The 17,539-nt window shown below is 34.6% G+C and overlaps 2 protein-coding genes across 3 annotated transcripts; both read right to left on the reverse strand.

Moving 5' to 3' along the window:
* Positions 1-783: 783 nt before the first annotated feature.
* Positions 784-10,250, reverse strand: LOC115994158 (protein misato homolog 1). Of its 2 annotated transcripts, none has more exons than XM_031118221.1 (10): positions 10,022-10,250; positions 9,813-9,885; positions 8,651-8,752; positions 7,645-7,690; positions 6,169-6,244; positions 4,349-4,709; positions 2,629-2,878; positions 2,139-2,381; positions 1,930-2,049; positions 784-1,343 (listed from the first exon to the last, which is right to left on the reverse strand). In XM_031118221.1, the coding sequence occupies exons 2-10, from the start codon at positions 9,882-9,884 to the stop codon at positions 898-900; spliced, it is 1,716 nt and encodes a 571-aa protein (XP_030974081.1). In that variant the 5' UTR covers position 9,885; positions 10,022-10,250; the 3' UTR covers positions 784-897. The 2 variants fall into 2 exon arrangements, with proteins under 2 accessions (XP_030974081.1, XP_030974080.1); XM_031118220.1 differs by having other exon boundaries at positions 9,813-9,890.
* A 2,115-nt stretch (positions 10,251-12,365) lies between these two features.
* On the reverse strand, positions 12,366-17,324 carry LOC115950918 (protein TRI1-like). The gene is made up of 6 exons (XM_031068194.1): positions 16,847-17,324; positions 15,028-15,142; positions 14,708-14,882; positions 14,370-14,426; positions 13,752-13,927; positions 12,366-12,835 (listed from the first exon to the last, which is right to left on the reverse strand). The coding sequence occupies exons 1-6, from the start codon at positions 17,170-17,172 to the stop codon at positions 12,710-12,712; spliced, it is 975 nt and encodes a 324-aa protein (XP_030924054.1). The 5' UTR covers positions 17,173-17,324; the 3' UTR covers positions 12,366-12,709.
* Between the last annotated feature and the right edge of the window lie 215 nt (positions 17,325-17,539).

A 17,539-nucleotide genomic window follows, 5' to 3' on the forward strand; every position in this document is an offset into this window, starting at 1 on the left:
ATTTAGCGTTTTGCCTTTTTTTTTTTTTTTTTTTTTGAACCAGTGCCGCCTCTTGCACTGTTCATGTCCCATGAACAGTGCATTAAGGCAAATCAACAGTATTTGAGAGAATGAATAGTAATCCAAAAATTATTTTTTTTATCATCTTCAGCAATAAGTTTTCAATTTTCAACAAAATAAGCAGTATTCAAATACACCCTTAGTGTTTTTTTTTTTTTTTTTTTTTTTTTTTTCATCCAAGCACACTATAAGGTTTGACTTTACTCCCAAATCTCCACAACTTGTGCTTTAAACTCTCATCCATGCAAATGTAAAACTATTTCCCCCACTTTAATTATTATCTCCACCTGCCCACAGCAACATGGTTGAAATTTTCCTACAAAAAATAACATTGCTATAGGGGAAAGGCAAGAACACTTGTAGGTTTGCACATGACAATTTTCACGTCTGATGTGATGAGTATAGCATTGACAAATTTCACATTTGATGTGAGATTGTGATGAGTACAACATTATGTTCACATAAGACAACGACTGATATTACTATTATTAATTTATTATACACCAATCACACCTAACACTAAATGGTTGTGAAACCTGTCAACTATCTGGAGTTATTGAAAAACAAATAAATCCAACTAGTTGAACCATATAATTCGTCATGATAATATGTTTACGTAATACTGCTTCACCAGGAGGCTTAATTGTCTCCATCTCACAACACACCCCCCCCCCCCCTTTTTTTTTTTCGTCTTCTGTTGTGTAAACTGTAAAGGCATCCCAATATCTAAATGTGGCAGAGTGATATTAAGGCAAAATTGAACCATTTTCTTCAAGAAATGTACATTGGTGGAGAAAACAAACGAAAAAGAAACCAAATATTACACAAACTAGAAACTTAATCTGAATCAGAAGACATCTGAGAATAAGGATCCAATTCCAGAACCATTTTAGATAGCGTCTCCCCCATGTCTTCTAATTCATCCTTTCCATAGCCCAAATTTCTAACTATCTCAGCCCCAGCTGCCCCTTGCTGAATTCCAAGTCTCCGAATATTCCCCAATCTATTCTCCAGAAATGGCAAGACAGCACTGCTAGAACGTAGTCTAGCCGCCAAAGGGATGGAATGGACGTCAAGTGACCCCCTCAATGGAGAATCGACTGGACTACCCAGTAGCTCACCGTGTTGGCCAACAAGGTTTCCAAATATTTTTGGAAAAGGTAAAGGTATTGGAAGAGGACAAAGAGCCACTGACAGATTGCAGAACCTTGGTCTTGTCGTTGCATTTTCATAAGCAGCACGAACCATATCCTTCACTTCAGAAACTAGAGCCCGATGTCCTCCTGTAGAACAAAACAATAAGTCAAAGCATTAGATGCATGGACACTTCATAAGCACCAAAATAAAATATAAGACAAAAATTAGTGTTTATATTGTCTCCCCTCTTACCCCCCAACCCAAAAAAAGCACATACCCAACAAAATATTTTAAGAAAAAGCAGCTGAGTCTTTTATAACAAGGTAATGTGGCCTGGCATACTTAAAGTGTGTCCTGCAAGCAAAGTCAGGATGACTTCTCTGTCTTAAATTTATCAGTAAATTTTGAGTTTACTAAAAATGGCAAAAAAAAGGGGGAAAGAAACAAGTTTGTCTTCAGCCAACTCATCACTCCTCAGCCTTTACAAAACAGGCTTTAAAGGTCCATCGAGTTTGCATTTTATAATTTTGTGATCTTAAATTAAGATAAATATGATCCTGAAAATCCCATAGGAGGACACCCCCCAACTCCACAAATTCAACCCTTCAATTAACACTTTCAAATCTCTTCGAGCCAGTAAATTCAACTTGATCTCCAGAACTAACAATGGACTGAAGGTAGTGAAATGAGAAAAATAAAGATGGCGATATGTGAACAGATTCTTCAAAGCACCTGATCCAAGAGCTCCATGGATGGTCATGGATTCCACCGCCTGCAAGTCCTCCACATCCTCTGATATCTCAGGTGTCAATGTCTGCAAGTTCCCTAAGAAAGATTGCTCAACCTGTTTACCTGGATTTAAAAATTTTGAACAATTAGTCAATTACCCAAACCCATCACTTAAAATCACGGCTTAAATGTGACAGACATTCAGATATTACCAGTCAAAGAAGGTGCAGGCATTGCAACATCGAGAATGGTCACCCTATTCTGTCTAGCTTGCCCTGCTAAAATTTCTACAACACCATGGATATCAACAGCACCAGAAACATAACATGAATCTGCACTGGGACCAAGTGGTTCCATTCGAAAAGGGAGACTAATAGCGTGCAGAGCAGAGGCATAAACTGCACTGCAGTGGTAAGGCTTCTCATCTTCAACGCAGAGGAATGTGGAAGCTTTACCTTCATAAAAATAAGAACAAAAGATTAGTTTGTAATATAGGGGAAAGAAAAGGTTGGGTCTGTGGGTGCCTGCTGGGTGGAGGGGGTGTTGTTTGGATGCCAGGAAAAGACTTGTTATTATTATCAAAAATTGCAAGTAAAAAAGGGTAAAGAAATGGCACATGAAAAGCAACAACGAAATACTGAGGAAGGGTAGAGAGACATCTGAAACTGAAACGATACATTCCACATATATCGTATAACTTACTTCTTCCCAAGGAGGGTAGACCAACTGGCACAATCAGTTTACAAAAGGATGATAGTCTTGAAAATGAAACTGCATCATGAAGATTCTTAGAGACCACTTGCTTTTGGCTTTTGGGGATCATGTGAGAACCAGGATCCTTAACAGCATAGAGCAGCACAGGTGTGTTTGTGTATTCATCAGCAATATTCTCTAGAAAATCGGCACCTACAGATGAGAAGCCTACTGAATCGTTGACAATGAACTGAAAACCCTGTCAAAATCACCAAAGGTTCAGCAACAAAGAAAAAGAAGGATAAATATCAAATCACAATTCATATTGAGAATCCCTGCATCCACAGGCATACAACAAGGTGCCTACACCCAAACTTATATCTTAGAGCTTGGTTTGTTTTATAGCTTATTTTCATTGACTTATTTTGTTTAAAAATTAAGCTGGGTAAAAGTACAGTTGTACCTAGAAAAAAAATGAAGCTTTATAAAGTTGTACATCAACAATTTTTTTTTTTTTTTTTTTTTTTTTTAAGGCTAAACGAAACAAGCACTTGGTCTAGGATTCCTCATACAAAAGGCCAGGGAAAGTTCATGAAGCTAGATTCTAACCATTTAAATAAACTTGGTTCATATGGTAAATACCGAATCATTTTCTTGACAGCTAAGGATGTTTTGAGTAGTACTGTCACATGTGAAGATCACAAACCTTCTAAAGACTTGGCAAGTCAAAACTTAAACATTGTCTATAGCCATAAAGATACTGATCACAGACAATACTGTATGGTCTACAAAACTCCAAAAAAATAAATGTCTAAAAACAAATGGACTCCAAAATGACATCTTTGCACCAAATATGGATAGAGTATTAATGACAAGAAGGAAACATGGTTAAAAAAAACATGAATAAGTAGCACAGATGAAGAGCAGCAATATCAGCTTTAGGCTCTATCTGATTATTTCAGATACCTTGACATGTAATGCAAAACTTACAAACACTACAAATTCAACCTTGCTTGTAAAGACTACAACTTCTTGACAAGTGGCAATAACAATGCCCCCATTTGAGAAAACACATCCTGGAATGAGTTATTGGGTGCAATTTTAAATTATAGGCAACAATAACCTTAGCACTGCAAGTTTTACAAAACTCAAGCGTGGGAAATCATTAATCACTCCAAGAAAAAGGTCCCATTTTCTTAAACCCATAATAATTGAAATATAACAAAAGTAATTAGCACCTGAACACTACTATAACTTTCTTCATTGATTTTTGTACTTATACAAACTTTATAAGAAAAAAGATAAAGAAGTTTCTCAATAAGAAAATTAAGAGATTTTGATAGTTATAACAGGGGAGGGAGGGATTTGAATCTAGACGTATCCGTTGGAAACACCATGAGATACCAATTGAGCTATAAGGCCCTTGACAGTAAGATTTTTTTTTTAAATCTTATTTATTTATTTTAATAAGAAAATCAAAAGATAACTTGGTCTCATAAAATATCGGGTAATTCGGTCGTAATTATAAGAATATAATCATCATATATAGATGGGACATTGGAAACCTTCACCCACTCATAACTTCAAGGAACATGCGGCAAGATATTATCAATCTTGAGCTTTATAGAGTGAATATTCCTGATTACCATATCTTTCTTCAATATTGGGGTAAAATGTAAAAAATCAAAGACATAATCGTTCTAAAGGGCGAGGAGCTTTTAATATATACCTGTATATGGTCACACTCTTCTACAAAAAAGCGAAGCCTCTCACTAATTTCTTCTCGTAAAGCCCAAGAGGTATCCCTTCCAATTCCATAACTGTCAAATTCCTGAACACCCATCCATAATCCACTCATTTCATATAAACTTTGAGAATGGTAGTGAACTTTTGAGAAGTCTGTCCAATATTGGACTCCATTTTCTAAGAATTCAACTATATCCTCATCCTCAATTTCTCTCTGGGGTTTATTCTTCCCACCATTGGTGGCATTCTCCTGAGTCAAACTATCCCGTTCTTCTTCATACAATCTTTGCAAGAACAGATTCCTCTTTCGAGGTTCAGATGCATGAGTGGAAACATTACCAGTCCTGCGCATTGATTTACAGATATTCAATTCATTTAAAAAGCACAATAAAACATTACCAGTCCTGCAACCCCAACCTTAGGTTTTGATGCAGTACACAGTACTCAAAGAACTGCCAGAGCTGATCTAGAGCAAAGAAACAGGAGAATAGAAAAATAGTTGAAGAGACACAAACCCAAGATAGGTTTGTAGAGAACAGTTCTCTAGAATAGATAACATTAATCAGTAAAAGAAGCTTCACATTAGCCTAAAATGATTCGCTAGAGACAACTTGCATAATAAACACCCCCTAGTTCCAACATCATGCAGTCAAAGGTCAGATAAGACTTGTTGACTCATTAAAACTTACACATTGACTTAAATTCAGCACAACAGCAACAAAGCCTTAGTCCCAAAATTTTGGGGCTATGGATCCTCAACATATTAGTTGAATTGGCCAAATTTATTCTTTGCCTCCATTCTACTCTATCTAAAGTCATATTCTCTGTTACTCCCTTAATTGATGTAATTTTTTATTGCTTCTACTAATGTAATTTTTGATCTTCCTCTACCTTTAAGAAATCACATAAAGTCCATAATTGTACATAGGCTGACAAACTACTAAAAAGGATGGACATATTATAATCAGACAATGAGGTAAGATCCAATATCAAACTTATATTCCACAGCAACATTATCGAAGTAAAGAAAACCGAAAGAGGAAAGGAGGGAGAGAGGGAGGAAGAGGAGGGGGTGGGGGGGAGAGAAATGAAATTAATACAGTGGGTACAAGCTACCACAATGAAAAAATGTAAGTAGGAGAAAGCATACTAGAATTACAGTTGATCCCAAATTGCAGTATATGCATATATGCCACCGATGTACACATATCTAAGATGTGCATTATCATCAGTATTCCCGATAAAGTGATCTAATAAAACATCTAATACCAGTAGGGCCAAAAGCACGTAATTTCTGGTAGAAAACAACATCCAAACACACGCACACAAAAAAGCCTCCAGGGTTTGCTTGCATTGGAAATGATGGTTATGCACAAAATAGATCATATGAGCATCTAAGGTGGCAATCATAGCTGACATAACTTTATATCAGCTATGATTTATTTTGTATCATCATAATGAGGCTTTTTTGGTCATGCATAGAGTAAATGACATTCTATCAGCTATGTTTTATATCATCATAAATGAAGCCAAATCATGTTACAGTCGAATCAGACTAAAAGAACACACTATTAAAAGAAAAGTCACCATTAAAAGATATTATCAAGGGGAACATCCTTTTTAGGCATTCGCTTTTCTAACTTGAGATTGTTTTAATTCTAAATATTAGAAAATTGAAAAGCATGTCATTTGCAAAGAGCTTAACTATTTTAAAATGCCACCTTAAAAGTTAATTACTAAAAAAACCTAGATCAGTAATGAAGTCATCATTTCAAACATTCATGTGTGTGCGTGTAATCTTACCATGTGAGAACATCTGGTGGTGTAGATGCAACCTCATTATACAATGTACCAAACGAACTCATTGATCCAAGGGATCCTGTGATATCAAAACTTAACACATTATTCAAGAGAAACACTAAAAAAAAAAAAATCTCATAGAATACCAAGGGAACAAAACAAATGTGAGCCAGATGCATAGCATAGCTACCCACCCATGGTGGATGGCCATCACCCTTCAACCCCAAGGGTGAGGGGCTTGCACACGAGACTTGGACAAACCATAACAGCGATTCTGCATCTAACCCTTAGCAATTCCACACAAATTTAACCACTTTAATGCCCCACTTGGTGACAAGCATGCATTACTAGCCTCTCTATGTTTTGATATTATCACAGTTTAGCCAACAAACTTTCAATTGCTACATCTGACCCCATAAGCTTTAGACAAAAATAAAACCATTAGGGTTCTCTCCAAAGTACCCTAACTCATTTTAATCCAAACCTTAGGGAGTCAAAATGTAACAATGAAAATTCTCGTGGTAGAAAATTGTGATTGTGTCAAAGCATAAGAGGATAAATTGTTTGTCCAAAAAATGCAGAATCTGTTAATTTGCACAAAACCTTAACAGTTTCATTTTAATCCAAACTTTATGGGGTCAAATGTGCCACTGAAATTTTGTGGACTAAATGATGATAAGGCCAAACCACAAGAGAGTAAATTGTAATTTACCCTTTAATAAAAGCCAAGAAAGAATGTAATCTATCATTATGTTTTTTACAAGTGTACAATAAGGCAATAGCAAAAACATTGATGGAAGTTATAATTAACCCCCACACAAAACAGGCCACCATTAGCAAAATAGAACAGCTCTCCTCTCAGCACCTTGGGGATGAACATCTAAACAAACCTGTCTAAAGTTTCACAATCAGAATTTGAAAATGAATTTCAGAAAAATGATATCTAGGAACCATGCCATTCTCATCCTCAAGATCATGTCTGGGTGCACTATAACCATAATGTTTATGTTTTAGCCCTACCAATTTCACCCTTAAGTTGAAAAGTAGCCCCAGAGTGCAGAAGATGGTGATAAAGTGCCGGCTTGAACTAAATTAAGTTCAGAGTTGCACATAGATGGCCAGCACAAGGCTTACAGACATTTACCCAAGCACCAATGATCCAATACACAGAATTCATATCTGAATTGTTTCAGTGTCAACTGTGGTTTGGGAGCAATCCAGTTCTACAATTCTTTTAGTGCTGAACTAATGTATAAAGACTGAGCTTCACCTCACAAGCAAAGAATGGCATCACTTTTAGAAAGCCTAGTGATGAGATGAGGTAAAAAGTTGGACAGCAAGCAAGAGGGCACCAGCTTATTCAGAAAATGAAACTCTAGTCAACCTAAGTTCTACTATCACATTCAGATAAATCCCATTGCCTAAGGAAAAAGGAAACTAGATTGAGTATTATTTTAACATCGAATATAAATCAATTACCTTGGAAGTTAACTGAAAGCAGGCGAGGAGTATAGGTAAGGGTGCCCTGCATGTGTTTTGGCAGCAATGCTGTTAGCAATGTATTTTACAAAAGCCATGCAAGTTAGAAATGACAAAATCAAGTTCTTATATTTGCTGCAAATCAACTAACAATGGTCTAGTGATGAGACAACCTCAAGGGTAAATATTTCTTCATAAGAAAGCATAGAAATTAAATATGAGAAAGCATTAAAACTGAAATATTATAATTTCAAATAATAATACTCTAGCAATAATAATTTCAGTTATCAAGAAAATTATCACCAGGAAAATGCCATTAATCTCAAAAAAAAGAATCTTCCACTCATTGAAAAGAAAAGGAATTTTAAAAAAAAAATTATTTCTTAGTAATAAAATCTTATTAAAGAAAGGAACAAACAAAAGGTGGAGCTTCCAAAAGAATTACACAATGAAGATTTAAATGATCTATGAAGTCAAATAAAGAAATACAATATAACCTTTCAAGCATAATGCAACATTCAAATTACAAGGATTTAAAAATTGTGCTGGAAAAACCAATCAAGGTGCAGCCTAGTGGTTGAAGGCTTGAGATGAGCTGAAGACCTAGACAACTTGATTCAATCCCCACTAGGAGTTCCCCTAGATTATCTAATACACGGTTCTAGCGGGTGGGGCCATGTATCCAAGGTTTTCTCCCCAAGGATGGGTCCAAAGGGCCTTGCATTGGTGAGGTTCCACGTCATAAAAAAAAAGGGTGCATGAAAAGTGTGTACTATTAATAAAAAGAACCTTATATTTTTCTAAGCTAACTTTCAATAACAATGAGTTGATGATGGACTCACACAACTAATATCTAAATGGATATCGAAACAAAAACTGCATAGATTTCTTCCCACATTTGCTGATACCAACGTACTAAAACAAGTCAGCCACCAATTTAAGCTTGTAAGTAAAAACAATTGCAAAATATCTGCTTAAATTGAACTTCAATGTCCTAACGCTTCACCTGTTGTGTCTCACCAGTACGGTAGAGCACATCCATATTTAAAGCATCATTCTTGAAGACTGGATCACCAGAAGGGTCCGAAGCCAATCCAAGCAACTCATCCTTCAGCATCAAGCACATGAGGTTAATATATCACATTTTAAAAAATGCCTAAATAAATACAAATTAAAAATTAAAATATCCTATAACCTTATCAAGAGATAATTTTATTCCTTGGTGTTAGCAAAAGAACCTAGATTAAGACTGTGTCTTGAGTCTCAACAGCTAGGAGAGCTACAGTAATCACAAGCTAAAAGGACTTTTAATAGACAACACAGAAAAGTGAACATAGGACTGTATCTAAGTTGAAATCAAACACCTGTTTAAATATAAAGCTCGTCCCTTCATCAACAATGCTATTTGTACATCGTAGCAGCGTAGCACATGAGAAAAGATGTTTAATAAATAAAATAAAATGGAAAAGTTCAGATTTCTTTGACGACATGAACTATGGGGAAGTCACCAAATTATTCTGTCTACCAGAATGATACACCAGAATTCCTTCTAAATAAAAAGCCTGGGATAGCAATGCATTTTTAACATTTCCCTCAATCTGCAAACTAGGATTTTCCTGATACTTTTATAAACTTCCTATAAAATTTTTAAATAAATCCAACTTCCCCGTAAGCAAGAGTAGCAAAGGTAACTTTAACCCCTTGCAAACCGAGATGTAATATTTTCAATTTAACGCCCAAACTGACCAACATTCAATCTTTATAACATACTCCAGTTCCAATGGATCAGACAGAGCAAAATTAAACCTCGCAAACCCATGTTATATAAGAGAATCAATAAATTGTCATCCCATAATTCATTGACATAATTAAGAACTCGTGTAAATGCGAAATCTGTAATTGGTTTTCAAATGTTACATATTCAAAGTCAAAAAGAAACAGTGTAATATTTTGAAAGTGATACTCCTTTTTTTTTTCTATTTGCTTTGATCAAGTTCATATTTTGAACACTAATTTCAGCAAATGCCAACTTTTTTTTTTCCAATGTGAACAATTTTTATAGACGAACCAGTATATTTGCTGAATACAAAATGTGGAGAATCACAAAAAAAAAAAAAACAATTTTTTTTTTTTTAAAGAAGGGACAGGGTTTAACGAGTAAAAAATACCTGGAAGTTCCAGAAGTGAGAGCCAACGAAGTTGGCGAACCCTCCAACTTGAACAGTCACAATTTCCTTCATACTTCCCTGCCATTACAAGTAGTTACTTTTTTTCTTTTTATATGATCTTCTTATTTAACAATTACAAGTAAAAAGTTGAAAGGAAATACATACAAGTGATAACAATTGAAGCAATAGAAGATTCTAGAAGTACTCACCTACGAATTAGGGTTCTTTGAGAGAGAGAGAGAGAGAGAGCAGAAAAATCAAACTCAGAGCATGGGCTTTACAACCGTTGCATAGACTTCAGGTTGAGGCGGTGTTTGGGAGGGAGAGAAAGGAAAAGGGTTTGGAAGTTTTTGGCAACACTAAGCACTTCCATTTGGATTTTTTAATCGATATGACCCTTTTGGCAAACTGTTAGCAAATGACATATTTAAACCTTTTTTTCTTTTTTTCTTTTTTTAGCTAATAGTGAGTAACAGATGCGATATAGCAGATGTAGGAGAAATTATACATTAGACCATTTTATTTGTCCCCTATTTCGTTAAAAGACTTTCATTTGTTTACAATTCTGAATCAATAATTAGTTTTTGTTTAAAAAAAATTTATAACTCAATGATTTTAAACAAATAAAAATTTTTTAATGAAATGATGGATCATATCACTTGTCGACCATGAGCAACTTCTAATTTCTCCCCATGTAGCTCTTTTGTTTAGGCCTGGATAGTGCAGGGCTTCGATTTGTATCTTCCTCTGTTTCAATGAAAGTTCCTTTCTACCAAAAATAAAATTACAGGGATGTGGCCTGGCCTGCTAGTTGTGCTGTTGGCCCAAGCAGTTAATGGGCCAATCCAAAACATGCATGAAGCGTCTCACAAAATATGTGTCTGGATATAACCCAAATCCATCATGGGTGGGTAGCTCACAAAACAACAAATTGCTAAGAATCGAGAAGGTGAAGACCATTGGTTTAAATGGGTCACCCCATCCATCTTGGTTGGGTGGCCACATCTCCAAATATGGATATGATAGAATTTAACCTATACTAGCTTTTAAGTGTATCATTTTTTGAAAGTTTTTTTAAAAAAAAATAATACTCATCAAAAGCTTGTGTACAACAAGATCTACCAACAGAATAAGGAGATTTTTATTTTTATTTTTTTCAATTAGATGTGATATTTTGTCTATCCTTTCTTTTTGGATTATGTTAATGAGTGCTAAAATACATCAGTACACATTTCTTATTTCACATTTTAAATGTGGACATCATACTTGAACTTATAGACATTAAATGTCCAAAATGTGCAATTACTCTTCTTTTTTTTTTTTTTTCTTTTTTTATATTAGTTTTTACTATTTTCATGTAATTAGGACCCTTAGGAGCCTCCTTAACAAATGTACTTTTCTTTTTATACAAGTTAAACCCCCAAAAAAAAAAAAAAAAAAAAAACCCTTTCTTTTATTTATCTAATGCATTCCCATGTTCATCCCCCAAAAAAATAAAAAATTCTTTATGTAACATAACCAGCAATAGTTAATAGTTGTTGTGCTTATTTTAAACAAGATCAATAACGGAGAAAAGCACTGAATCGTCATTCGTGCTCTTCATTTAATTTCTTTTGTATCTTCAAGCCTTGAAATAAAAAAATTGGGAGTTTGAATTGGTCTCTTTAATTTGATAAACTCTACATTTTCGGGTCATTGACTTAGACCACGCAAAGCATCCCACTCTTGGTTTTAAGGCTTAGATTAGATAAACAAGATAATAAAGATTTCAAATCATCTCATTGTTGGTTTTAAGGCCTTAGATTAGATATACAAAATAATAAAGGTTTATGTTAATGAGTGACTAAGGGCACATGTTAAAGATTAATAAATGCTCAATTATGACCTGTAATACACACTTTCAAAGAATAAAAAACACACATGTTCATGATTCATGTATTTACAGTTTTACACAAATTCATTGTGGTTGTGTGTGCTTTTTTGGATATATGTATCAGGGATTTGTTAACAAAATCCAACAATAAAACCATCATTTTAGAATATTGAATTTTGGAATTTGTAGAAACATTATGAGATGGATGTGAATTAGTATCAATTCTATTTCTTTTTTCATTTTTTAATTTCAGAAATCAGTATCAATTCAGATGCATCACTACCAGCTTTCAAATAAACATATAAATTATTCATCACAACATTACTTTATTTTAAAACATCATTGAATTTACTAGAAAAAATTACTAAATCTCTAGTATATGAATAAGTTTGTTTTTCTTCCTACACCAAAAATCTAATTGAAATCTTGGTCTGATAATAATCATCAATCATTAGGTGCAAATGTCATGACTGAAATTACCTCTAATTTTTTTTTTTTTTTAATTTATTTATTGATAAGTTCCAAACAGGCACTCGTAGGAGATGAGTCCACTATCACCCCGTCCATCCCATTATTATGGAAAAGGAAATATCAATTAAGCAACAACTCATTATGAATATAATGGCTGTTACTTGAGCCTTTTTCCAGAGGATTTGTGGACCTAATTTCTCATGTGGAAATCACAACCAAGATCCAGAAATATCAAATTAAGTTGAAAGGCAACATGTTCAGTCTACTGAATGACTGCAGTGGAGGCACTCTGTACCGAAAATCTCCAGTTTTTGGCCTTAACAAAGAATACTAAAATTTCAGCAGCGGCTAAAGAAGACATGACAATGTCATACGAAATGTTTGGGAAAAAAAAGAGACTATTTTTTTTTTCTTTTTTAATTTTTTTCTATTTGCCCTCTTTGTGGGCCTTACAAAAAGATACATGAAAGAACCAACAAACGAAACACTAAAAAGCTACACTAAATTTAGTAGCAAAACTTCCATATCCTTGGGCTTGATCCGCGTAAGTGACTCATTGTTCTGTCTTGATGAAATGAACAGTTAAGAGTTTTGAAACTGTGAAACCATGAAAGGAATCGACATCAAAGAGTTCTTTCAGCTTCCCATCACATATGATTCTCCTCTTGTCAGATGGGTCCTTCATGATCAAGCAAATAACACAAGTTTGAGTGACATTCTGGCTACACATTCACAAAGAAAGCACCATAGGAAGCCAACACTGATAGTAAAGCACTTCCATCACACAACTTATAAATTTTCCTCTATCAACAGCAGTTATCTAGCTCTACCAAATACTTGTAAAAATTATAAATAAATAAAAAATTTATCCATCTCCATCAAAATGATAAAATCCCCAAAATAAAGCATAAATAACGACAAATTCTACAGATTCCTGTGTATATAGGGTTTCATCTGTCTTGTAAAGATTCAAAGTAAACCCTAACAATAACAAGGTGTCAACCTCAAGACTTACATAAATTAGAAAACTAGACACTAGATTCCACATCATCATTCAGCCCAAAATTTAGCACAATTTCCGCTTCTACGTTACTAGTGGTCAGAAAAATGTAACTTACTGGTTCATCTTCCTTTTGGTGTTCCTCTTGTATACTCCAGTGTACCTGAGAGATGCCCCCTTTGGCATCCTTTTCTAGTTATTTTTTACTTACCCAGAAAAAGAGGTTTTCAAACAAAGAATGATAAGCCCAGTAAGCAAGAGCTAAACACACATCAGAACTTTCTTACAAGGTCTAGGTGATCCTCATTTCTTAATGAGTACTACTCATTTTCTTAACTCAGTAGGCTACTACGATTTTTCAATATCAGTAAAATTAATTAAAGAGCGGAACATGATTTTACCATTTCTCATTAGGCTATTTTATTTTTAAATAAGAATTAAATAAAAAAGGGTACACCGACAAACTCTAACCAAGAAATCAATATGGTGGAAGAACTTTAAGTTCTGTATATCTGGGTCCCACACATGAGATATAAACCTACAAATACAAGTAATCATAGGGTTTCAAGTTTCAACAAGGCAAGAAAAAACATACCTGGAGGTTGTTTTGTTTTATGTATTCCCACATTCTCTTCACAACATCTGCCCGTGATAATGCACTTTCCCCAGTACCAAAGAACTTTACTAGGGCATCCGAAAGTTGAAGAGGAGCAAGAAAACCCGATTTCCCTCCCTTCTGCCTCTTCTCCTTCTTTTTTGGCTCATCTGGATCTGAAATGGAGATCAAGATGAAGTACATAAAAAGACTTCCCCAAACCTGTGACAAGTAATTGTCTAGTATATGCTGTTCAGAAATGAATAGATTCAATTAGTAAATGTAAACAATTTTTTAGCAACGAAATCTGTTAAAGTTCACCTTTATTATAAATTTTCAGTGAACAAGAAGATTGTGTTAAATAGACTCCCACTGCACTGAAAGACCTAGCCTAGTACATATTAAAATGATTTTTTTTTTTTTAAAAGCAGAATTCTGATGTGACAAGCAAGTAGAAGGTATGAGTTCAGCTAAGCTGAAACTGTGAAACATATATCACCATTAGTTTCACGCAATTGGTGAGAAGATCATTGTCACTCCAAGTATTGATGCAGAGCAACTTTTAGAACATAACATAGCACCATAATACCAACAAGAAACTTAATTTATTGATCCTACCTTCTTCTTTTTCTTGCTTCTGATGCTTTTCCTTCGGTGTTGACTTCACTGGCACAACTATATCAAGAAAGACAGCACACGTGTTCTTTCAAGAAATCACATAAAATTGAAACTAAGAGACAGGCTACTTAGATTCCATAATAGATAAAATAGAGGCAGCATATTTCAAAAAAGTATTTTTGGATCAATGCAGTTGTTAAATTTTATAATCCTTCTCAAATAATGAACAGAGTTAGAATTAAAACAAGAAATTTTCTTTTCAACATTTACAGATCCAACATCTCAAATAACAGAAAAGAAAATGAATAACTAACAAAAATAAAGTGGAAATGGCATACCATCGTCTGAATTTAACGGCCAGATATGCTTTGATAAGGACTTATTCATTTGGAACATGTTGATGGAATCAACACCAAAAAGGCCACGCAATGGTTCATCACAATTTATATTTCGCCTATTACTAGGGTCTTGCAAATTTTTCTCTCTAATATGGACCCAGAGTTGCTTGACGACCTAGAACCGAGATAAAAACAGATAATTTTATGATGATTATGACTTCTGAATCAGCATATTAACCAATGACAATTGAAAATTTTTTTTTTTTTTTTAATAAGTTATAAAATTAAAAAGTAACTTCTCCATAACTTTCTTAATATACCTCAGTCCTTGCCATTTCAGACGCCCCAAGGAATTCCTGAAGTTGTGGAGAAAGGCCACATAATTTGGTAAAACCACCCCCTCTTTTCTTGACCTCATTACTAAGCTTGTTAGGCCTGAAATTTAAGAAAAAACAACAGTCAGTTTAAAAATAAAGTGCAATCTCTGTTAAAAAATCCCATTTGACTTTATGCCAAATTGCCAATGAATTCTAGTTCAAATGACACTTCGTTCTTCCACAAGAATAGGTGGTGGATGAGGTTGTGGGTTCAAAATCCATTGGGTACGTGTGCAACTAACTGAATGATAAAAAAAATCCCAGCATACACACCAATATAAAAGGAGACATTTTCCGGGTAAATACATGAGAGCATTTGGGTAATTTTATTTAAAATGACAATAAATAAAACTAATTTCCAATTAAATTTACAATTTGTGTGATTACAGGGACAACCACAAAATTAACCAAATAGTTAAGATGGTGTTTGGAATGCGCATCTTTAATAACATCAAGAAAATTTTGCATTGAAGTGGATGCTTTTCCATGAAGTCAATTGGGAACATTTGTAAATTGAAAGAGAGCTATTCTTTCAAAATAAATAGCCTCTTGACCATTACTTCTAAATTTTCATACAAGATGCACAATAGGCTGATAAGAAGCCATAAGAAGTGATTAATAGTCTGCTATTAAAGTACAGAATGCAAAGATGGGGAGGGAGCTGTAGTAGCTTGCACTTTGTATCAGTGAATTCATAATTTTGGACTCACACAGCCAAACTCCAGTGATTTTCTACTACAAAGCAGCATAACAACTACTAGTATTACTGTCTACCATCTACCATATACATTTGGAAGAATTGCAAATGACTTGCAACTCCAAAAATCAAATTACCCAAAAGATTACAAAGAGGAAAAAATGTCCTTTCTTCTGAGAAAAAATGATTCTAAGAAATATGTTCTTGAGAACATAACTTAAGCTAGCTGAGACAACAGGGTAAACTTCTCCAAAAATATATAACATTCATGAAGCTCAAATAAAAGATCCATTTTTCTCAACTTCCTTTAAAATTTCACCCGAAAAACTATGGAGCTTCTAAGTAAATCAAACAAAAAGCCACCAAAGGATAATTCAAAAGAGAAAATCACTATTTTTTTTTTTCTTTCTAAAACATCTATTGTTATTCTTGGTTCAAAACTTTCGATGACAATGATAGACACTTGATTTTTTAGCCTGTTCAAATTAGATAATCAGTCATATATGCAAAATAACAGCCACAAATTCCTTCAGCCTCTGTCAATCACAAGCTCCTTCCAAAATTTTACCATCATATATATAATTGGGCCTTTACAATAAAGATTCAGCCATAGATGAAAAATTAAAGCAACAGCGTATAACAAAAGCAAAGCCCTAATTAGACTTTCCTATTACTTAAAGGTGAAGAATAACGTGAACATGCACGTGAAACTAATCACTGCCACCTACAAAAAACCCATAACGCACGTAACTTTATCAATTGCTTTCAAAACACATAATGTACAAAGTCCCAATTACAAACCCCAATTTTCTTAAATAATTTCCTAATTAAATTGCCACATAGATAACCTTTGTCAAAGTAACAACCACAAAATGCCCAAATTAAAAAACAAAAGTTAACTGATAAACCTAATTTGAATCTTTTGTGTATTTCCATTTTCCATGTGTAATGCTAATTACATAATCCAATTGCAAAAATAGTAAATTAAAAGCTCCGAATCCAATAGCAAAAATGGTCAATTTTAGAATGTGAATTCTTGAAAATGAGAAAAAGATAATAACTGACCGTTTTTTACGCTTCCCATTACTGGATTCTTCAACTACTTCTTCTTGATCATCGTCGTCGTCGTCGTCGTCGACGTCGGATTGTTGAGATTGAACCTCGGCCGTCCGATCATCCTCCTCTCCGTCTTGTTCAATTTCGGCGAGTCTCTCTTGCTCGCTCTGGAGGAACAAGTCGACCTGTTCTCTTATAAAGACCTTCTTGTCCGTCAAATCCACGCCGAAATCCTCCTCCAGCTTCCGGCGCACGGTGGCGGTGCTCGTCGTGGTCAGGTCCGAGTTCCGGAGAAACTCGTGGAGCCGGGCGATAAGATCCGAGTCCGATACCATTTTTTTTTTTCCGTGTGTTTCGGTTTTGTTTGGGGGCTGAGTCTTGTTTTCCTATAAGAAAGAGAAATGGGAATGGAGATGACAAATATGGAAATAAACCGAAAATGCTCTCTCTAAAAAAGAAACGGTGCACCCGTTAATCGTTACTCGTTGAAGTAAAGTGGGCCCAAGTCCTAGTATTGACCTTAATTACGACTATGCCCCCTCGTTCTTACCTGCGAGAGTCAGAATATTTCACTCCATAACCGTGAGACACCAAAGAGTCTCATGTGCCAATGGCATTGCAGATAAAATTTGACTTGAGATCTCCAAATTTATAGCATGGTATTCGAATTCACTGAATCCATTACCTAAATTTACCATGCGT

The sequence above is a fragment of the Quercus lobata genome, chromosome 6, assembly GCF_001633185.2.
Source record: "Quercus lobata isolate SW786 chromosome 6, ValleyOak3.0 Primary Assembly, whole genome shotgun sequence".
Classification (NCBI taxonomy): Eukaryota; Viridiplantae; Streptophyta; class Magnoliopsida; order Fagales; family Fagaceae; genus Quercus; species Quercus lobata.